Raw genomic sequence first — 23,901 nt, 5'->3', positions numbered from 1 at the left:
GCAAATGATGATGAGTGGGGTGAAGCATTCGTCAGTCCGTCCGCGCTTCCGTTGGTCCGTTCGTTCTTGCTACTGCCCGACCATCTGTGCGTTTGTCTGTGCGACCATTCGCCCGTCCCTGCGCACGTTAATGCGTCCATCCGTTTATCCGCGCGTCCATACGTCCGTCCGTGCATCCATATCCATGCATCCGTCCATCCACTCGTCCATCCATCTGCCCATGCTTCTGTCGGTCTATCTGTGCGTGCATCTGTTCATCCGCCCATCTGTCTAGTGAACACTCCAAGTACCACCATATTGCATTTATTCATCATATATTCAGAAATTGTGAAAATAGAGATGAGAAGGAGCTACCTTATAAGTGACATTAAGTCATCGCGTAAAGAAGTAAAAAATTACAAGAACACGAGATGTTTTTAATACAAAATTGAGTTCTCTGTTGAAATGTTTGAAGTATAATAAGTTCTTCATTCAAAAGAAAAATGTGGAAAGAGCGAAGAACAAGCACACGGAGAGCTCTTAACGGTGACAAGCGTTTCCTTCCAGAGGAAGTTGGTGCGCTGCACAGGACCATAGATATGCCACCAATACTGACGGAAGTATAGTATAGGGCATTGTCCTTTTAAAATAAAAGCCGCCAATATTGTCAGCTAAAGAGTTATGGGATTATCCTTCTCGATAAACGTTGATGAATGTTGATGAACTTCCGGCACACGTGGAAACATCTTTTACTGTTTTCTTTTTCACTGAGTCTGAGGTCGCATTATTTGAAAACTAGATTTAGCATTTCCGTTTCGCTATTAATGAAAACACATTTCTGTGTATTTGCATACATGTGAGCGAATCGGCTGTAAAATTCACCGGGAGAAAAACGACTTTCGATACATAGCCTTGTAGAAAAAATTATAAACTTCGGGTTACAGGCATTTGCAATGCAAGAGGAAGTGCGTCACAGTTTAAAAAAAATGTTCAAGCTTTATCGAAAAGTTCACTGGACTATGTGGCCTTACTGAGTGTAAAATCGCAGTTGACCAATGGCTGCACTCGAAGAAGACGATTGGTTCAGTCTGGTTTCTGAGTGAAGGTAGGGTGACCATATCTCAAATAAATACAGCTCACAAACTAGAAATGAAGCCCGAAGCAATCAGTGAGATTTTTTCGGTATCTCTGAACACGTCAGCTGCCGTAGAGGTGGATAACTTACTTTTAAAGAAACTCGCGGTGAAGAAACATGCTAAATCTAGCGATCTTTCTTGTGCTTGGAGCATCTGCAGCCCTGTCAGAAGCACTGACGTCGAATATTTCTTATGTACGTATAACATCACTTTAATCCATGAACACTTGTACTAAACAGTTTCTCAGCTGTCAAGTTGCCGTTCCTAAATATTTTTGAGCGCCCCCTGTAGTGTTTTGGGCAAATTTGCGTTGAAGGTTCTAATTTTATTGCAAGACAGAGCACAAACGCAACGAAAATGTTTTGGCCCGATTAGAGTCTACAGAATGATCTAAAACATGTGTTAGGCTAGATCAGCTGGTTTAACGGGAACCTTTTTTTCGTTAATATGCATGAAAATAATCAGATGACTTTTTCTAAGAGGACTAAACATAGTTTGGATGTCACTGTAAACATAGCATTTCTTTTTGTCGAGCATATATTTTCAATAAAATATTTTAGAAAGTTCACCCGTACGCTTTTTTTTCGCGCGGTATATTTTGCATTCACGTACAATGTGGTTACGTAATTTGCCACCTTAATATGCTTTGCAGTGACAAATTTAGAGCGCTATCTAAAAGGTCACAGCCGGAAACAAATAAAGGAAAGCAGAAGCAGACAACTGCCACGAAGTGTGGAAGAATAAAAAAACAGAAAGAGCAGCACTTGAAGCGATATTCCTCACATGTTTCACATCGGTATAGACCAGGAAACTGAATGAACCTGGCGCTCTTAAAGCCACCTTGACAAGATGGCTTTACATTTATATAGCAACATATTTGGTAACTGGTTTTAAGATGATGTTTACACCTGCGAAGGTGGCCTAGAGGCTATGGTGCTCGTGTGATGACCTTAAATTCATGGGATCGGATGCCGGTTGCAGCGGCAGCATTTAGATAGATAGAGAACCCTTGAGGCCAATGCACCTAGGTTTAGGTAGACGTTAAAGAACGCTAAGTGGCGAGAATTTTCGGAGAGCTGTAGCATGCGACGTCTTTTATAATCCAACTGTAATTTTGGATGTAACGTCACTAATTCTCAACGAACCGTCTCACTTTCATGATAGTTTTGCACGTACAGCTGAGGACTACCACTGGTTACACATGTGTTTGGCCAGCAATAAGTGTTCATTTGATAGTCCAGCCTGGATCCTTTTTCTTTTAGCCCTGTGTAGATTGCGTTTACGCCCGTCACTGGTTTTTAGTCAAGCACGAACTTTCGCAGCTTTCGATCTTTCTGCATCTTAGAATAAGCACAATAAACACTGCAATGTCTACATGCAAGGGTTATGCATTCTGTTGATTAAGAAGTTCGAAATACCCACTACTGTGTATTTACTTCGGATTCCAGAGCAAGGGCTCGTTTTTATACTTGTGCGGAAATCTGAAGTAAGAGATTCATGGTGAAAAAAGTAAGCATCGTCTAGTGATGCCGTCGAAGGTCCGCCCATAGGACCGCAGCCAGCCAAAGTTTCGGGGAGACGTCGAGTAGAGTAGCTGGATCTGTTAGAAGAAACTCAATTAAATTTACAGTTTCATGGTAACGTTGCTACATCATGAATGGCAACATCATGGAAGCTCTCGATGGAAGCTTGATGGGAGGGTCTGAGAGCTTGTCGGAAGCGTCTTGGCTCTCGCGTTTTATGCACTGGTCTTCTCAGGATTTCCTACAGGAAAAACAATAGGGGTTGGGACAGTCCAATAAAATTGTAATCTTCACTTTCGCCCCCAAAACGGGAAGGCAAAATACCGCCTCATTCCCAACCCAAGAAAGAGGGAAGAGGCATGCCCAATTCTTCCCATGTGAGGGAGAAAGCACTGCACAATACTAAATGTGCACAGTGCAAAGACGGTTGTTCCCACGTGCAAATGAACTCTTTAGTTCGTTGCAGTGATGAGGGTACGGCGCCGAGCAGGTCAAGGTTTGTGGAAAACGGCGCCTTCAAGGCACCACGGAGACCGTGAAAAACGCACGCGAACGCGGATCTCAGATGCTTGGCCTATTCCTGGCGCACTCTGACAAACAAAGCCGCGCAGAGATGACAACCATTTCTAAACCAGTTTAACTGCAAACGACTATTTTTATGCCATCAGTCGGTAGGGCATGTCTACAGGGTTATACGAGGAGAGATGACTGCGCTGCGAAATTTGAAGTGCTGACACAGAACAAATCAGGATAGGCTCTGCCGCAACATGTCACGCGTCCAAACAGCGCCAAGCCAGGGAGGCTGATCATAACTCTAGAAAGCTCTCTAAGACTACTATCCTTTCTGACAGCATCATCTTGATCAGTGCCACAAAAAGAAGTGATGAAAGTTTTCCTTTGTGGTTTCCTGGTATTCACTCAGACCTAAAAATTTTCAATATTACCTTTATTTGCATCTGTCTCAATTTAAAGGTCATTTACAACATGATCAGTTCTCGCTCCCAACAAATGACGCTGATGCCGAAGCCGAAATTTTTGAGAAACATGCTCCTTAACGCTATACACCAGAACACAGCAAACTCAGTTCTTGCTGCCATATTGAAAAGCGCGTGGCGCCATCTGTTGCAAGCGCGGCGAAGCAAGAATCTTAACTGCTACGCCAGCAGACGCTCTGCAAATCAAACGCGAAATTTCACAACCCGAGTGCGGCTGTAATCATGTTTCGCGCTGTTTATGTGCTGGAATTTTATGCTGATTTCGTGTGAAATGTCGAGGAGACCTTTCTCGACAGTCCGGAATGTCTGCAGCACGTGCTTTGCAAACTGCGGAAGCAACTTCATTAGGTACGTATTATCCGACTGAAAGAAACGCGAACAGCGTTAACTGCGGCGTGCCTTGGCTGTGACAAGGCAAAAGTTGTGCTTTAAGCTGGCGTCAACGTAGCGCTAGGATCTGGCTCCAACTTATGCTCATGCACCACATGTGTTTATCAATTGTGCCGAGCACTCGGAACACACACGCGGTGCAAAAGTGCCAGCCAGAACAAGATTTTGAAATGCTACGGTGACGCCGGCAGAAAGCACATGTAGGTTCGCCTAGTGACAGTCGAGGCATGAGGCAGTTCGACGAATTCGAAAGCAATGCTTTTCGCGCCGTTCACACCCCTTTTCATCGCGATAGTAGGCCGTTACAGTCGTACTAAACATGAGCGGCGCGTGCATCCACGCGCGAGTCGTAATGCGTATATACTTTTATTGACATGCGGCCTGCGAAAGAGTATGGCAGTGGTTTTGTGCCGCATACTACAGGCATACTGCACGCAAATCGCTGCTGTAAAGGGGAACAGCTGAAGTCGTACTTGAATATACGCAATAAGTATACTTACTCGTACACTTCACTGGGCTCGTAGTTTTTCCTGCTTATCCGATTATATTGCCACGTTCCATTTCCCAAGTTTTTGTTATCGTCCCAAAACATCACACGATTCTCAGCGCAAACCGCGCCTGCAGTTTTCGAGAAGGTTCCGGACTGTAGTAGATCATTTCGGTAAGATCACGCCCACTGTGCGAACGGTACAGATTGTTCTGGAACCTACGCCACCGCCAGCGATAACGCTAGAACATTCGACGGCAAGAGTATAAATGCCGACGCGTTTCGCCGCTTGTCAGTTGTTGATCGAAGGCCGACGCTCCGTTCGCCGCTATCAGTCCGAGACTGCTATCTGTGCGAGACTGCTGCTGTAATTGGACTTTCCGTTTACCGGGCACAGGTTCGCCCAAATAAACAGTTAAATCCCAACACGAAGTTTCCTGTCTTCGGCCACGTCACGACCCCGTGACAACATCCTATAGGGCAGCTGAGCACAGCGTTTTTTTTTGTTGTGGACGGAAATCTGTGCAATCGCAAAACACCACACCGGCACGATTCCCGCGATGCGCTGTGAACTTCACGGGCAGTGCTCAGCAATCTCTTCTTCTTGCGCTGGTTGTTGTCGCCTCTGTCGCCTCAGATGACAGCGTAGTGGTACCCAGATGACATTTTATAAGCGGGCGCAGCATGAACAGGCGCTTTTTCGCATTTTAATCTCCCAGAGCCACTGCTTGCCATGCTAGCTAGACGCGCCTTGTCAGTTGCAAACGAATTAAGGCGTCTCTGGGAGAGAGCGTATACCGCCGAAGGCGCCTGGGAGCGAGATGGGCGTGCTCTTGTCTATAGGGTAAAAAAAAATAATAAAACACGTGAGGCCTACGCGGAAGGCGCAGCAGAGTCACATCAAAAGCAAGAGGAGCAGCTTTTCAGAGCCTTTCTAAACACTCATTGGGTAAGTGTTGCAAGCACACATACTTAATTCCCACTACCGCATTATTAATAAAAATTTTAAGTGTAGTAGGCCGGCATTCGCTATGCTATTTTTCATCATTCTGCTCAGTAGCGTCGTATCCGCTAAACACTTGCAAGGAATTTTGTGCCAATTGTTCATGCAGTGGCTGACGACGATGAGGCATTATGGCCTGAAGTGGGCATGCGCCACAGTTAACAGGTGAACAAGAACAACCTTTTGTGATGGGTTGAAGCATTGGACGGCCAACTCGTTACGCTATTCGCATTGTGCGACAACGGGCTGTTCTTTAGCTGTTTTAAAACGCTTTATAGGTCGTATAAACGCAATTGCTTTCCTGACATCAAGCCTGCCTAAGGCAAGTTTGCCAAGTTGTCACAAGCACAAACCAATATACATGTCACTCGAACAGTGCTTCAATACTGTCATGGTTCTCAAAAACATCTTGCAATGCTACAGGTAGACCTTGCAAAAGCTTTTGATCGTGTTCGTCATTCCTTCCTTTTTTCTCTTCTCGAACGAGCTAATGTTGGCAAAGTTGTTCTTAAAGGCGTTAAACTATGCTATAATGAATGCTCAACTCATCTGATAGTTAAAGGTCAACTCTCCAAGCTAGTTTCTATTCGCTCTTCTGTAAAACAGGGATGCCCGATGTCACCTCTTTTATTTGCACTTTATCTAGAACCACTGTGCTTAAACATAATACAGTCGAGTTGCATTCGTGGCTTCAGTATATAAGGCAGTGAGGTTAAAGTATTGGCTTATGCAGACGATGTCGCATTCTTTTGCACAGATAAACCAAGTGTGGAAAATGTGGTATATACTATTGAAAAGTTTGGCGTAGTATAAGGAGCTCGTTTGAATGCCTCTAAAAGTTTAGGACTGTGGTTTGGCTTGTGGGGTAGCACACCGAACCACTTTGCAGGGAATAATTGGACAAGAACTCCTCCAACATACCTCGGTGCGCATATAGATGCAGTGCGCAATACTGGAAGGAACGCGTCCCTAAGCTTGAACGACAGGCCCAGAAATTTGTTTCCTAACGACTTTCGATATTTGGGAGAGATGAATCTTGCAATACTTTCTTAGCGACCAAGCTTTACTATGTATTGCAACTTATTCATTGCGCAAGATTCTATATACAACGCTTTCATCAGATTTTGGCTACTTTCATATGGTCTTCGACTTTTGAGCCCATGCGTCGGGATAATATATTCAAGCCAGTTAGTGAGGGTAGGTTAGGACTAAAACACCTTTATCTATGGCAAATAGTGTCCCGATTCTTCTTTTTTTGAGACAATTCCCATCCTGTAATCCGTTCCTACTTGCAGGTTACACTTGTTGATTGCTTACCAGATTTACTTGTTTCATCGAACTTCTCCGAACGCCCATGCTTGTGGGGATTCATGCAGGAAGTTTACCTCGTAGTTCAGTTCCTTAAAGCTCGTTTTTCTGTAGAATACCTGTACACAGTATCGCACAAGGTTGCTGTATAAGGACATACTGAGTACACTCTTCCCACCTTCATTGTACCGCCCACTCTACTCCAATCTTCCAGCCCACGATGTGTTGAAGCGAGTGCGCAAAATGTACATTCCACCGAATTCAAAAACATTCTACTATAAACTCCACTCTGAAACATTGGCGGTAAATACATGGTTAGAAAAAAAGGGTTTTTTCACTCCGTCTGTTAACTGCCGTCTATGTGATGTGCCGGAAACGACTGAATATTGCTTTGTTAGCTGCAAAGATGCCATACTGTTTTGGGATGTCCTTCAGTGAGCACTGAAAAAACGTTTCGTCATTAATTCTCACACAATATGTTATCTTCTACCAGCAGCGCTTGATGAAGTACCATATGCTATGTTTTTCCTCATGGGTATGCACAGCTTGTGGAAGACATGAATGCAAGACCGCAATGCAGAGCCCACCACCTCTTCAAGCGCACACTTCATTCAAATGGCTATCCACATAAAAAACATTTACGACAAGCTAGACTTTAGACCGGACTGGTATTCCATCTAAGGGAACTGTTTGACCTCACACCTCTTTTATTTGTATAACACGATGTGAAGAGCTCTCCATGTGAGGAACTCACGTTGTGTTAGCCATTTAGTGTTTATGAGTAACGCTTGAGCGCTTATTTTCGCGATTTGATTGTACTTTTGTTCGCTTTATTTTGTCTTTATTGCGCAAATACTTTATAAATTACCATGAACAAAATACACCGGTGTAGCTGAATTGTAGAATACTAGGCTGGCACCCAGTTGACCCGGGTTCGAACCCCACTGTGTCATTGGTACTAGCTTTTTTTTTCTAATCTCGCGCGATGTGGTTATGGACCCCAGCGGTGGTGGCGGTGGCGGGCAACTACGGCACTCCGCGAGACCCGAGTTGTGATCTCAAAACTGCTTTCGCTGAAATATAAATTGCGAAAAATGTTAGTGATACACCAATGTCCGGTTAGCGATGCTGGAAAACGGATATTATGGCAGTAATAAAGGGAACAATTATGCCCCCAATTTCATCAGCACACATGAAACTCTTACGTATGGGACTACTTGGCGCGCACGAATTTGAGTGAAAAGCATATTTTAGTAAAAGAACAAGTAGAGACACTGCCAGTTGAAACGATATGCATAATATTCGGAGTCAGAAGCGGAATTTTCAACATATATAAACTTTATGGCTGTAATAAAGCTTTCTGCGAAGCAAGACGAGAGGTGCTGGCGAGACAGTATCTACAGTGTGGCAGTAAATTTGACAAACCACATAGCAGTTAATCATTCCTCTCGAAAATAAGCTGAATGTTATTCATTTACCAGGGTCAACGATTTTGTTTACCTTTACACCTGCATTAGCAAGAAAGCATCATGCGAAGCAAAATGCAACAATGCAGCGTTAAACTAGCGAATGCGGTTTTTAGGGGCGGAAGCTCCTCATGGCGTGGGTTGGTCGTCATCTGTATGTACGCATGTATGTAGCAACCACCTCACAGCATATTCATGGAGCGAATGATGATGAGTGGGGCGAAGCTTCGGAGGGTTTTATCGGCAAACCGCGAATTATCCGCTAACCGCGTCCATCCGTCGTCTGTCTGTCTGTCTGTCTGTCTGTCTGTCTGTCTGTCTGTCTGTCTGTCTGTCTGTCTGTTTCACGCATGGGCGGACGAATGCATGGGCAAACGGACGGAAGTACAGACAGGTACTCGGATGGAGACGGACGCACGGATGGACGGACGGATGAATGAATAGACGCATGGGTGGACGGGTGGACGGACACATAGACGCACGGACGGACGAATGGGCGGACAAATGAATGCACGGACGAAAGCACGGATGGAAGCACGGACGGAAGCGCGGATGAACTAACGGACGCTTCGCCACACTCATCATCAAATCCGTGGATATGCTGTGTTTTTTTTGTTCAGTTTAACACCACCTCTCTTTATTCAGAATTTTTAGTGGAAAAGCTAGAGTGACTGTGCCCACTCTTGTTATAATGAATCTATGTTCTTTACTAGACAAGAAGAATATTAATTACTCCAGAGATAATAACTATTGTTGGCATTTTGTGTCCAAAAACCACGAAATGAATGTGAGGGATGCCGCAGAGGACGGCTCTGGAAGTTTTGACCATGAAACACTTCTTCGGAAATGTGCACCTGAGTTGAAGTACACAGGCCTCTAACATTTGACTTTCTTTAAAATGTGTCTTGCGCACCTGTCGGCCTTGCAGTTCAGCAACATAGCCGCTAGGCCACTGTGGAGGGTGATACTATTCAAGGACGTATTTCACTGAAATACAACTATCTAATTCTTACAGGCTTTGGAACCGAAAGGAAGGACCTACGTATATTCCACTCTGCATTCTGACAAGAATCATAGCTGTGCCTCTTACCGAAAGTACACAATTCAGTGTCCATACTATCATTGCTTCTATTACGTTCTATATACTTATGAAACTAACAGCGCAAAGTAAGTACATGTTTTTTCGTGGTTGTGGTGTGCATAAACGACCCCAGAAACCATGAAATTCCTTGGCCTTCTGAAAACAAAGGGCTTAGTTCATATGCAATGCCACGTGGTTGCTGGTCAATTTGGCTAGCCATGGGTGCGAAACCCAGGTGCGTTTGGCTTGAGTGCAAGTAGTGCCGATTAAGGTGCTGCTGTTCCAAAATGAAAAGCGTTATATGTGGTCGTACCTTGATAAACTGATTTAGTGCAGATCAGAGGTGTGCTCAATAGCTTGAGCGAATAGGTAGACTTTTATGCAAGGATGAGCCTGGCGTACTTGGCATACTGTTAATTAGCGACAATCCAACTTCGTATTATGAGCATAACGCTTATGCTGACAGTAATGTCATGAGGTTTTGACAGAGATGACTTACGTACTTGGGCTTGTAAAGACAGAGTGATTAGGTAAGCTTGTTCCCAGCAAAATGAAATTTCCTGGTCAAAGATAGAAGCGTTCTGATTGCGTCAATGAGGGCGAGCATGGTTGACGGTCATCGATAATCTTATCGTCCGCGAAGTATACATTAGTGAGCCTTCCCCTTAAACCCCGATTGTCAGCCATAGATATTTTGTCAGCCATAAATTCCCACGCTTTGACTTGGCGAGGAAAGAAAACTTGTGGATAGCGGGCACTGCTACGAACATCACAACCTTGTCTTGCTATCTTGCTCTGCAGGATGAGTTTATGCAACGCTGCCATTTCCCTGGGCCCACTGCGCTCACTCTCCTAAAAGCTGCCAGTGCATGCTATATGACGGGGCCAAGCTGATGACACGTCGTTTACCGATAGAATCAAAAGCACCGTTTGCAACAGTTGTGCTTTTTACCTAGAGGCGCTGCCGCTTGCCGCCGCAGCGCTCCATTAGGCGCGAGGACATACCGTGGCGCCACCATGCGGAGGCGTCCCTGTGACGTACGTGGTTGGATTGCTCCGCCGACATCTCGCGCGCGGTCCACAGCCTATTTCGCGTCTCCTCCTTTCACAATTCTTTTCTCAATGTACTTCACTCAACGATATCTGTTAAATACTGCTGCAGTTTCCTTCTTGACTGTACGAAATGCTAAATAACAGCCCTGGAAAAGGCTTATACGCTTCTCATAATGCCTGACTGCCGGCGTCGTCCGCTATGGCCACCTGGACAAAAACCCCGGGGGCCGAGCGCATCGCCTCTCATTCCGTGTCGAATCGAACTATAAAATGTATACTAAAGGTAAAGAAACTTATCCTTGATGCAAGAATGCGCACAACCACGCTACTTAAGTCATTGTAGGTTTGCGTCTAAAGATGGTCCGTGGTTGACATGACAAGCATGCGCAAACTACAATTGTATCAGCACAAATAGCCCCACGAAGCCTAGCGCAAGCAGATTCCGCGCTTTGTGGGAAGCAGCATAGCATTCTTACAGCCCCATACAGCCGCAACCTTTCTGTTATTATTGCGAGCAATAGTGAGAATCACGCTCGCGCGTGCCTCATTCAGCCTTGTAACTTTTCTCTGCGGCATGATCCTAATATTTGGAAACTCGTGTGGTTGTGTACACACGGAGACGGGCAACCGGGGAGGGCGGTGGCGGTGGCACAGACTGCGGTAAAAGTTACCTTGACGAGAGGAGTAAGCTTTAGCAAAGAATAGAGCGGCACATGCATGATGTACGAAAGAATGTTCCGTCGAATGCGCTGGCCGAACACGCAGAAGCAACTTGGCACAAAATAGACCAAAACAGGGTGAGAAATAGCAAAAATAAAAATAAAAATTGAAATTCCAAGCTATCTTGACTCTCTGACAGTTCAAACAACGACGAAGATTTGTTCAAATGTAATAACGGTAACTTCCCCCTCATGTACTCTCCTACGTCCTATCTTAAAATACACGTAATAGAACCGTTTTCACATTCATTTTTCGTTTTGACCAAGGATACCATGTGGAAACTGAAACAACCTGCTTTAATGTGAACATTCACGGTCTGTGCTCATTTTAACCCCATTGCTTCGAAATAACAACCACAACAAAAAAAGAGAGAGGTGACAGTGGCAGTGCCAGTGGCCGTGACAATGGCGTCGCATATGCAGCGAACTGTGGCACACCACTGATAACCTTTACTGCGACTTTTCACATCGTGTAGTCTGCAGAAGTCCGCGCACATCAAATCAGAGCAACACAACGTTGTCAAAAGTCAAAAGAGCAACAAACGCTGATGTTGAGGTTGCTCAATGGTTACCTGCAAACGTGGCCCATGACCTCTTTTTGCCATTGGCCTTTGTTCTTTCCTTGTCTCTATACCGTTTGTTGCTCAAACAGTACTTTTAGAAGCTGGTGGTCTGTCCATGCATCATTTGCTTTTAAATCAAGAAATTAAGTAAACCACAGAGGCACTGCAGTAAAGAAAAGGTGTGTCGTTCACCAAGGCCCTATAGCTTATGTCATGCCACTTCTTTATATGACCGCTGTCAGGATTTCTTGTTCAGAGTTCGCCGCCCTGAGGATGGACGCCTTGACTTTGTTCTATCATCTGCCTCGACAAGATGCATTTTTGAGAAGACACCATCTCCTTCTTGCTAGCATATTTACCCCTCACTTCCTAATCTGTAAGGACGCTGAGCCATGATTCCGTGACGAGAGGCAGAAAACGGCTGCCTTTACATTTGTTCGTATTTCTCGAACCTCTCTGCATCATTACTGTCCTCTTTAGGACACTGAACTAGCGCCTCCTGCTAAATTCGCCGAAATAGTGTCTTTCCTCACGTGAACTTCATTTCGCTCATGTTCTTTCCTCGCGAGGTTTTGCTGCAGCTACTCTGCAGACACTCTGCTCTGCAGACACTCTGCACATACTCTGCAGCGGTGTCTGCAGAGTACCTCTGCGTCCACTTCAGCCATACAGTGATACTACTTCGTGAAGACCGCACGCGTCAATTGTGATAGTTTTCTTACGACAATGTTGCAGCCACAATGGCCAGCCAAAAGGTGGCTTTAGAGGCTGTCGGAATCTCTCTTTAGGAAAAAAAAATAAACACATGCGTGTAAGAAGCTAGTTTTTGATGGCACCAGCATAACCAGTGAAGCCACCTGCAGCGATGGCGCAGCACGAAAGCTGTTCAATATATTTCGCAGTCGAATTGTAACTTCTGGCATTGGTAACAAAGCTTAATAATGTTGGATTAGTGCAACGTCAGCAGCTTGGGGTTTGTAGGTTTTAGGGAACAAAATTTTGCATTTAGCAGCGCATATAATTTGGCGAGCTTGTGTTTATTCTTATAGTATCTTGTCTGCTACGCGCTTCTAAGCACCATTATGATATTTTGCATGACTATTATCAATTGCTCAGCTGGCGCATTGGAGGAAATATTACTTGTTGGTCGGACCTTCAGGAGTGCCTCAACGCTGATATTCTAAGCTTGATGGTCCAGTTTTTGTGACTTTACTTTTTAAGTTTGCAGGGAAAAATTGTGGCACTATGGAGAACTTCAGAGACCATGTCGTCACGATGACTACAAAAATTATTCTTGCTTATTGAGCATGAATATATCAAGTGAGTTAATACATATTATTGTGCCTCTTCTCCGAAGCATTTCCCGCCAATTCGCAGCTACTGACATGGAAACAGAGACGAAAATATGAAGGATTCGAGATCCATGTCTCGATTAAGCTCTTGTACACGCTCCTGAACAACAATTTACTCAACTTAACGAAGATGCTTGTGAAACGTAGCATATTGTGACTAAATATTTCGAGCACTCATCCTATATTTCCCCCCTTAGTGCGCAAAATCAACAAATGTCAGAGACATCGAGGTTTTTGTGTATGCCAACCGCGGAAAATATTGTGTGAGAAGAATTTAATGCAGAAGATCCAGGAACGTCTAACCAAGACACTTTGAAGGGGTCCTGCAAAACTTTTTGAGCATGGTCAGAAAACGCTGCCGATTGCTAGTAGAGGCTCCCGAAAACACGGGAGCCAAATTTTACAGCGCAGCACCTGGCCTCGAATTCACAATAAACTATCAAAGTCAGCAAAAAAGTTGCTTTTCCTCCTCTCGAAAAATGACAGAAGACGCTGAAAAATCACATGTAGCAAGCTCATCTGTCAGCCATTGGTGGATTTGAACACTGTGCGCTCGGTCGTTAGAGATCGCCTTGGCAGGCTGCCACTTGTCCATGCGTGCGCACGCGCGATCACACTAAAAAAGCCGCGCATTCGAAGAACGAAAAAAAAGTGCTCAAGGTCATGAGGCGTGCATGACGTAGCTTCGAGCGCTTTCGTCGGGACGAGAGAAGAGAGAGTGCAATTGCAGCATGCGACACATTTTTGAAACTTCGCTTGCACTAGACAAATTCTTAAAATTTTTGCGGCGTTGGATTCGTAAGGCAATAAGCTCTTACAGCAAATTCCCTCATGGCTACTCGAAAAAGTGTTTCAGGGCCTCTTTAGGAGAAAACCAGTGGTGTCTTCAGTAGTTTTGCGCACTTATACTGCCACACATATAATGATTACTGCATCACTCGAGAAATTAGAGGTGGTAATATGGCAAATGGCCTAATTTGGTAGTCTACATCGACGTGCTTGCTGGCAACCAATACTCTACATCAACACTTCAACATGGATCGAAGTGCTAGAAAAAAATTACTACTCATGCCAGTAGTAATGCCAAGTCTCCAACTGCCATGAAATACGAAGTCCTTTTGATGACAGACTGAAAGAAGTGATCCAAAAAATACCTAATTAACTTAGGTAAAAAATTTTGCTGACATATTGGTTGGGAAAATGTAGGCATCGTACTTTCGTTTCGATATTTGCAAAAATGCAATAAAGGCAATGGCATGCCTTTTTGTTTCCAGTAAATGAACACACAGAATAAGGAAAACACTGGTATCTGTCAGAACATATTTCTAACATTTAACTCGAAACTTACGATGTTTCGCGTAGTTCCTAGGCTACTATTCCATGTATTTCTATAAGAGTGCAGCCTGCGACCTTCTAACTCCCCCCCCCCCCCCCCCTTTTGTGCATAAGTGTCTGCCGGTGTAGTGAATGTACCCTAAAATAGTCCTGTAACGGCACTCAAGCATCCCTCTTTTACTTAAGAGTTGCGTAAGCCGAAGTACGCAGAGACCAATGTGTTAAAGGAATGTGATGAGGGCATTAAATCTGCAAGTTTTTCACCCTAGAAAACAAAAGGGAAAAGAATGGCTATGCTAAACTGGATCTTTGCGGGGTCACATGGCCATCCTATCACTCACCACTAGCGTAGCAATGTGCTGCCACTGTAAATAGCTGAAAGGACCTACGTGGCAGCAACCTGTCAAACCATTGTTGCCTATTTTATCCAGCACGATGACGCCGTCACCAAAGTGACAAACAACGTTGTGCCACACACGCCATAACTCGAGAAAAAAAAAGTGGAGCAATAACGCTGTGTCGAGGTGAAAAACATTCACCTTTTTGATGCCGTTACACTCCTGTGTTCACAGCGTGCACAAAACAAGGCTGCCCAGCCTCCATTTGTACGTGCTGTGCACACGTCAGTGTTGTACAGTGTAGCCATTGGTAGGGTCATCACCCTACTTCAAGATATCTTTGGAATTTTTCGAGTAGCGATGCGTAGTAGGGTGGTATTACAATCCTCCTAAGCGACGTAAGGCAATTTGTCTGTCTCGCTCGTTATCGATCAGCGAAAAATGTAGATGATCAATGCTACATCTTTGAAGGTGACATTTCTGAAGAAATCCTAAACTAAACATTTCATTTAAATAAACCACAACTTTCATAATTCACATGTCGCAAGCATTAGCCTGAGCAGTGCTATGAAGAAAGCTTGATATCAACTTTACTGAACAGTTTGATGCTTTTTTCTTCCAGCTTTTACTGCTACTGGAAAAGGTAAGACTTTCATTTTTTACTCACTGCGAAGGAAATACACGTACACTATGTTCACACAGGACAAAACAAATGCGCCACGTAAGCTTCACGCCAAATAAGAAGACGAAAAAGGCTGTGCACTATCAGCGATCATAAATGGCTCAGTGGGAACAACGCGCCACTAAAAACACCAGGCTGGTGTGGTAGGTGCAGCACAGTCAGAGTGAAAGATAGAATAGTGGCATTTCTATAGAGCGTCTTGTGAAATCTCTTTGGGTTTCCAAAGGAAGTACACTACCAAGGTACCCGCCACGCCACAAATCATAATTATTGTCAAGTCTAGAAATACCCACTCCGTAATTGTTCTTCCTTGTAGGCAAAGCCGAGGTACCTGCGACACATTTGCGATAAGTTATGTGCACTGTGTTGATGTTATTTCTTTTTTAACTATCCCGAAAGCGTTGATGCATAGGTAAACGCGCTGCAGTTTGTCCCTTCTGTACTTGTGTCGGCGTAGTTGAAATATGTTGAAGTAGCTTAACGCATTACGTGAACCCTGAATAGGATCTTTTCGCAAATGAGTTTCAAGCACACTCGTCACTTTGTGGTAGAAAACTCGAGAGCAATGCAGAGGGTCTGGGTTCGAGTCAGTTACGCCGATGCCAATGGTGTCGCCGCTCTACTAAGAAACAAGGGCCTAAAAGGTGCTCTCTAAAACAAACATCTCTTAAAGAACGTTGCCTCCAGTGAGTGAAATAACTTTAATGAGGTCCACAATAGACGCGAGTCAACTCAGCGTCACCTGGCTAGGCCCACTCGGGGATGGTCTGGTTAAATTAGACCGGCCCCGTGTGAGCGCTCTGGACGGCCAGGATCTCAGAGGTGAGTTTTTTTATCCGAACGTTGCCACACGCATATTCGGCACCACAACTATTGTGGTGCCGAACTATTGTTGTGCCGAACTATTGTGGTGCCGAACTATTGTGGTGCCGAACTATTCTGGTGCCGAACTGTTGTGGTGCCGAACTGTTGGTGCAACACATATATCCGCCATGGCGGTACAGTGGTTAACATGCTGGACAGCTGAACCGAAGATAACAAATTCCAATTAAGGCCACGGCGACCGTATTTTCGATGTCGGTGAGAAAGCTAGGGGCTCATGACCTTGTATTCAGGGGCTTCTTCAAGAAGTTCAGCTGGTCAGAATTCGCGAAGGCCGTCACTACGGCGTCTCTGAAAATCATGTCGTGGGTTGGGTTGGTTAAATTCATACAATTGGTGTGGCGCCACAGATGAGGCAGAACAATAAAATAGCAAGATATTTAGGAACAAGTAATGAATTTTCGCAGAACAAGCTGTATTTCACGTAGCTTTTGAAGAAGCGTTCAGTACATGAAAGACAGAGGATATACCGTAATTGCTTTGTCTTAAGTGTGAAGTATAGTTTATAAAAAAGGTCTACAAGCCTTTTTTTGAAAACCCTTCCTTTCCACAAAAAACGGAGCTTGTAAATATGTGTCGTGTACAATAAATATCATGCACAATTAAATCTTTGAATAATATTTGCTGCCACTACCGGGATGAATAACTTATAGAGTTTAAAGGAAATGTAATGGTTGACAATTATTTATAGGTGAATTATTTACATATCACATAAGTTCTTTTCTGCCTAAATTTAACAATAAGATGCGGTGCCAGTTCCACATTATGTCATGAAGAATCTCATCACACTGTCATAACATCATTTTGAAACCACACAAAAATAAGTATTCGAAATGCGAACAAGTTCTTTACAGACGCACCGTAAAACTTTAGATTTCTCTCTATAGGTCGATAATAACTTCTGCAGACAATGCAGCTAGGCGAAAAATATGTCTGTGCGCGAGTGACGACACATTTATAAAACGTATTCCCACCAGAGTGGCAAGGTATTATTTCTCCGTGCTCATTTTCTTGTATGTCTTTCCTTGCTAGCCACAGCGTACTGTAAGTACCGCACATTAACGCACTTAGACTGTCTCGGCAACACGCAGTCACACTATTTGATTACTGCAACATTAGCCATCGAAGCAGAAAGAAATAATCACGGTTATTGTGCCAGAGGTTTGGAAGACGAAGTCCGAAAAAACGCAGTTCTCAGAGTGCCCGTTGAAATTTCCCATTTCGAGATTATCGACATGCGAAGTACATTCGACAGAATAATAATAATAATAATAATAATAATAATAATAATAATAATAATAATAATAATAATAATAATAATAATAATAATAATAATAATAATAATAATAATAATAATAATAATAATAATAATAATAATAATAATAATAATAATAATAATAATAATAATAATAATAATAATAATCTTTCTTCTGGCACGCTTACCTGAAACTATGTTTCATGCAATTGAAATAAGGCAAGAAGAAACAGACATTACTGTTTCCTGGGTGGCCTACATCCCGGTTACTAAAAAAAAATGAAGAGATCATTCGAAGACTACTTTAGAAAGTATTGCTGGGCTCCTTTATTAGCGTTCACAGAACTTTCATAAAGTATATAATTTTCTCTTAAACCTAAATGTAAAGAGATGGTTTCGTACTTGTACAGAGTTAGGAAAGCATTGTTTTTAAATACTAAACCGATTTTGTAAATTTTACTCAAGAAGGCACGTTGCATGGCTCTGCGAGTTCGATTTACGGTTTGTATGTTGAAAAATGTTTTTATTTCAGTGGATGAACCGGAGAGAAAGGTGCTCATGTATTGGAATAAAAACATCGGCTGCGGTGTATATATTGTTCTGGTAAACGAAAGTAAGCCTATAGCTTCATCTTCTTACATAATTCGGCATGTATAGCCTAGCGCTCATTGAAATTTGAAAGCACCGACTTTTGAAGTTCTATATAATTCCCACGTAGTGTTTCTTCACTTGTTCTCCATTTTCCTACTGTAATGCACAAGCCGATAGTTATGTGACAAGCTAAGTTAACTAGTGCTTTGAAAAAGCGCACAAAATTTTCGCATTACTTACACACGTTTCACATGCCTGTATCGAAACATGTTTTTTGCATGTATCATTTCTAAAATAGAGGTTGAAGATGTCGAAGTTATTGTTGACATGATGTATCTGAACTGAGGCCTTGCAAGTGAAGTTTCGGCATAAAATGTCTGTGTATACGAGTATGAAACTGAGTATACTAGTCATCACCGCATTACACTGCTTTACTCCAGCTCAGCAGTCTGTTCTTCTCAGAGAGAAAAAATTCTTATTCAGCATTAGATAAGAAGGGGCACAAAGTGTAGAATCATGTTTTCTGAAACGGGTACGTGATGTAATGAATACTCATTTGCCCTTAAGACAGGCGAAGCTGAACAAGAGATGCCCATGCAAATGGCTCCAGCAAAAGCACTTCACTTCCCTGAAACTCATGCAACGTGTGTTTAGTCATAATTTCAACGCTCTGGAAATAAAGTAAAAACAACGTAGGTCACAATAGTCAACCACTACCAGATGATGAGCGCAATACTAGACTATTCTTAAAAATTGTAGGAATACAATGCATTGCTCGTTCTTCCGGAAATATCGCATAGTGCAGCAGATTAGACTTGAACGAATCAACTTGCACTTAATGATAACACATTTAGTAGTTATAAAAACAAAACTAACTTGGAGAATTGAAACATTGACAGGTAGGTTGTATTTGATAGACAGCCGCCATGGGTTCTGACTGTGCTGCGAGTGTGTGTGTGTGTGTGTACATGCCTGCATGTTTACAATACTGTAGATTACAATATTGTTACGAGTAACTTCTTTATTAACCTATTTACAATGCACAGAGCTCGGTGAGCAAGACGGCACCAGTTGAGCAACAATCAAAACTGACTCCGTATTTTTTTTCATGCAGTGGCATTATAGCAGCTGTGATGTATCTTAACCCCCGGCGGTAGAAGCACCGCGCCGGTGCTTAATTTACGCAGGTGAAGTAGAAGGGGGGGGGGGGGAGATAGTGCTTTAGCCGAGCCACGTGAACGATGTCGCTTGGAGCTGTCGATGACGTTGTTGGATCGGCTGAGACGATTTCGTACGTGACGTCAGTCACCTGGCGAATCATACGGCATGGTCCCATGCAGTGCGACAGCAGTTTCTCAGACAGTGTCACACGCTAAGTGGGAGACCAAAGGAGTGCGAGAAAACCCGGGGAAAAGTGCACGATGCTTAGGGCTACGCGGTGGGCTCTAGCTTGTTCGAGACGTTGGCATTCTTTAAAGATCGTTCGGTGCTCGTGACGTTGTTAAAGAACAGAAGGTTGAAAGCACCGTCGGCAATAACTTTTGAGACGTGGTTAACGTTCTCGTCTTCAAATATGCACTGGTCGGCCTTGCTACAAAGGGCGAATACATCGAAGATGTAGGAGACGTAGGGTTCAGTAAAAGACTGGGCCCGTGTGGCGAAACCCTTCTTCGCGGTGAGCTGACGACCAGATGAATCGCCGAACAGGTCGCGGATCTTTTCTTTAAAGAGATCACAGCTCGTTATTTCGGCTTCGTCGTTTCAAACCATGTGCAAAACCTGTGACACTGTGGTTGTAAACTTATCGGACACGAGCTTGTCACCTGACAAAGAAAAACTGCTATCTAAGGGACTAAGCTTCTGCCCGACCACAAAATTTTTCGATGAATTCCACTTGCTCCGAGACCTCGACAACTTCGCTCGAAGCTTAATGTGGCGCGAATATTTCTTGGACAGGCCTTCTAACCACGAAACAATTCACCGTCGTAAATCAAATGATTGGACACAGAACAGTTATCGAGACAAGTGCTTGGACCTTTATATCACCGCAGTACAGAAAGATATAGTACACGAATACCACGGACAGAAAGGAAACCGAGAAAACTTGACCAAATCTGAAAAAATAGGTATGAAAAATTTGGCCTCTAGGACAGACATAACAAAAAAACCCGCTGACAAAGGAGGAGCAATTGTAGTCCTTAATACAACCAACTACTTACAAGAAGCATACCGCCAACTAGACGACTCAAGATTTTACGAACGCCTCCCAGGTGATCCGACAGACGAATACAAACGTATCGTATCAACAGAACTAAAGAAACTGTTGGATGCAGAAAAGATAACCAATACTGACCACAAACTGATGCAAGCAGCATACCCTCGTCCAGGTCGCTTCTACATCCTCCCAAAAATTCATAAACCCGGTAACCCAGGTCGACCAATCATATCACACATCGGTACAATAACCGAACCCATATCAGGGTACGTGGACAAACTAATAAGCCACATTCCATGCACCCTCGCGTCGTACATAAAAGACACCACACGTTTTCTTCGAGACATTGCGGGTATCTGTGTGCCGAAAAACTCGTACTTGGTTACTCTTGATGTCTCTTCATTATATACAAATATTCCTCACGATGACAGCATATCTGCATTACAAAACATGTACACAAACCATAGACAATCTAACACCCCAGATTTCTCTGCCATTGCAACTTTAACGAGGATGGTCCTCGAATTAAATTCATTCGAGTTTAACCAAGAGTATTTTCGACAAATCAGCGGGACCACTATGGGCACCAAAATGGCACCTAATTATGCCAACATATTTATGGGAAAGCTAGAATCTGAATTTCTTGCACAAAGTTCCTTGAAACCAATGTTATACAGAAGATACATAGACGACATCTTTCTTATTTGGACCCACAGCGAGGACCAACTTCTCAGCTTTATTGACACTTACAATGCTGTACATCCGAACATACACTTCACACACACATACTCGCAAGTTACCGTAAATTTTCTTGATGTTACCATAACGATAGAAGAAGAGAAGCTCTCTACAACCCTATATCGCAAACCAACGGATCGACAACAATACCTCCATTACCAAAGCGATTACCCATGCCACTGTAAAAACAGTATTCCATACAGCCAGGCTCACCGGTTTAAGCGAATCTGCTCTAGAGACGCTGACTTTGACACGAGCTCACAGAGGCTAAAGCTTATGCTCGAGAAACGAAAATACCCCCCACATGTAATTAATGACGCTGTTCAAAAAGCGAGAAAACTAAAGCGTGAAGACTTACTTATGAAGTGACCCCCACGAGAAGACCCACAACGAACAAACCTCTGCTTGACTTACAGCACAAACTTCCCCAATGTAAACAAAATCCTTAAACGACATTACAACATTCTGGAACAAAGTGAACGTCTGAAACGCGCATTCCCATCCGCTCCAGGCGTCGTTTACCGACGACCACGTAACCTCAAAGACACCCTTGTCCACTCCCAAATTAACACATCACCCCCAATAATTCATGCCACCCTTGCTTAAAGCCACGATGTCTAGTATGTAAGGCGATGCGAGAAACAGACACAGCAACCAGCACGCAATCCAAGTTTTCGATTAACATACGAGGAAACCTAACATGCGATTCCTCTAACGTGGTGTACCTACTCGAATGCAACGTGTGTGGTATGCAGTACATCAGACAAACAGAAACACCATTTAGGATTCGCTTCAATAATCACAGAGCCCATGCGAAATCAGCCCCAAGTCTACCTCTATCAAAACATCTCAAACTTCCCGACCATGCATTCGACAAACTATCAGTAACGCTCTTAGAGACGGGATTTAAATCAAATCGAGAACGTGAACAACGAGAGTCATACCTTATCCACCGATTTAACACCCTCGATAGAGGAATAAATGAGAATCCTGGTACACTTGCAGCAATTAAAGCATTAGAAAACAGTAACGGCAACAATGAAAATAGTAACTGAGTTCAGGGCACTGCAGCTACGAAGGGCACTGGACAACCCAAAACAATTCCAAGTGTAACTACTCTTCCTAAGTGCAGCTGTCGTCTTTTTTCTGTTTTATTTTACTACCCAATCGATTGTGCCATGCACGACATGCCCAACAGCAACCCTGTGCACAGCCGGGAGGCCCCCACTACACGCGTAATTAAGAAGCGTGCAAGGAATTCGCATTGCACCCGCTTGCACAGCCTACCGCAATACGGGACACCCCTATTTTTAGGACGAAATGTCTACAGGGAGCGGAGTAGTTAAAGGCTTAGAACTTCCCAAAATGCCCGCTTACCAGCCTCTGCCACAATACGCGGCACCCCTCCTTCTACGACGAATTGTTTACGGGACCCCGAGTAGTTAAAGGCTTAGGACTTCCTGAAAAGCTCTTTTTTGCCCCACACCGAACCGCCAGTGCCAGGAGGGGCCGTCTGATCGGGAGGAATGCGTTAGTGAACGGAAACATACACAGACCGCTGACATCAGAAAGGTGAAGGGGAGATGGGGGAGAGAGATGAAGGGGGAAGTGGAAGGAAGAGTCGAAGGGGGGCACCCGAGGGGCGTCCACCGTATATTATTTTTCTCTTCTTCTCTTTTTTCTTTTTTTTCTTTCCTTTTTCTTTTTCTCTTTTTCTGTTTTTTTCCTCTTTCCTTGCCCTCTGATTTGAGATTGTATAAAGCTGAGCTCCAACAAACTGTATCTTTAATCCTGATGAAAGCCAGACTCTAGGATATATATATATATATATATATATATATATATATATATATATATATATATATATATATATATATATATATATATATATATATATATATATATATATATATATATATATATATATGAAGCTACGCAGTAGGTAGCTGCAAAACGGATTGGTTGGAGATGATACCAATCGTAATCTTAGTAAGCAACCACGGTTCTAACCTAACCCCATTGAGTGTAGCATCTTGGCTTAGGTTTGTTGATTATGAGCAAATTAACATTGTCTTCTAATTCGTTGACAGCAAAAGCGGGATGCGAGCTTCACTCACGTGACGGAGCACACGAGAAAGCGGAACTTACCGGTGATCTTAAGACCTGTCACTCCGAGTTTCGTAAACACTGCCAAGAATACACTCGAGGCAATGACTACATGACGAGATGTAATATGCAAGCGGGACTGTAACCGAAGAATTATCCTCGACAAGCTTCTCTATGCAAACTTTCTGTTTTCAAGCAAGAAACAAGCTCTGGTGTACACGACAAGAGCAAGTAAAGGACAAGAGTAAATCCCAGTTTGCTTTATGTATGAGAAATAAAACCTTGTTTGTTGGAATGTCCTCGCTTTTGTGTTTTGTCAAACAGACTAGGAAGTACAGCACGAGGGAGATAAAGAAAAACATTTGAAACCGAAATCGGGGAATCATATAGCTCGTTTCACGTGCAACGCAGACATTTGTTTGAATAGCAATACAGTTTTTATCATGATCAGTATAGCACAGCCAACTAGGGTTGGCATTGGAGGCTAACTTGCGCCAAATAGGCAACATTGCGACCCAGTCTGGACACAAAAAAGGTGGAAGGAAGCAAATAGGAAGGGAGATGACAGGGAGCTGAACCAGAAAAACTGCCGGTTGGCTGTCTTATACTGGAGTGTTAGGGAAAGAGACAACAAAGATTAAATTTAGAGAGAAGGAAAGGAAAGAAAAACAAAAAGGTCAGCTTGAGTAAAAAATTTCAGGTTT

The 23,901-nt window shown here is 43.5% G+C and overlaps 1 protein-coding gene across 1 annotated transcript; it reads left to right on the top strand.

Moving 5' to 3' along the window:
* Positions 1–1,144: 1,144 nt before the first annotated feature.
* LOC119164252 (uncharacterized) lies at positions 1,145–23,492 on the top strand. The gene is made up of 6 exons (XM_075871276.1): positions 1,145–1,309; positions 9,303–9,454; positions 12,932–13,023; positions 15,351–15,371; positions 18,080–18,160; positions 23,182–23,492. Exons 1-6 carry the CDS (start codon positions 1,232–1,234, stop codon positions 23,340–23,342), a joined length of 585 nt encoding a protein of 194 aa, XP_075727391.1. The 5' UTR covers positions 1,145–1,231; the 3' UTR covers positions 23,343–23,492.
* Positions 23,493–23,901: the final 409 nt, after the last annotated feature.

The sequence above is a fragment of the Rhipicephalus microplus genome, chromosome 8 (assembly GCF_043290135.1).
Source record: "Rhipicephalus microplus isolate Deutch F79 chromosome 8, USDA_Rmic, whole genome shotgun sequence".
NCBI lineage: Eukaryota > Metazoa > Arthropoda > Arachnida > Ixodida > Ixodidae > Rhipicephalus > Rhipicephalus microplus.
This window is presented reverse-complemented; position numbering and strand designations above follow the sequence as displayed.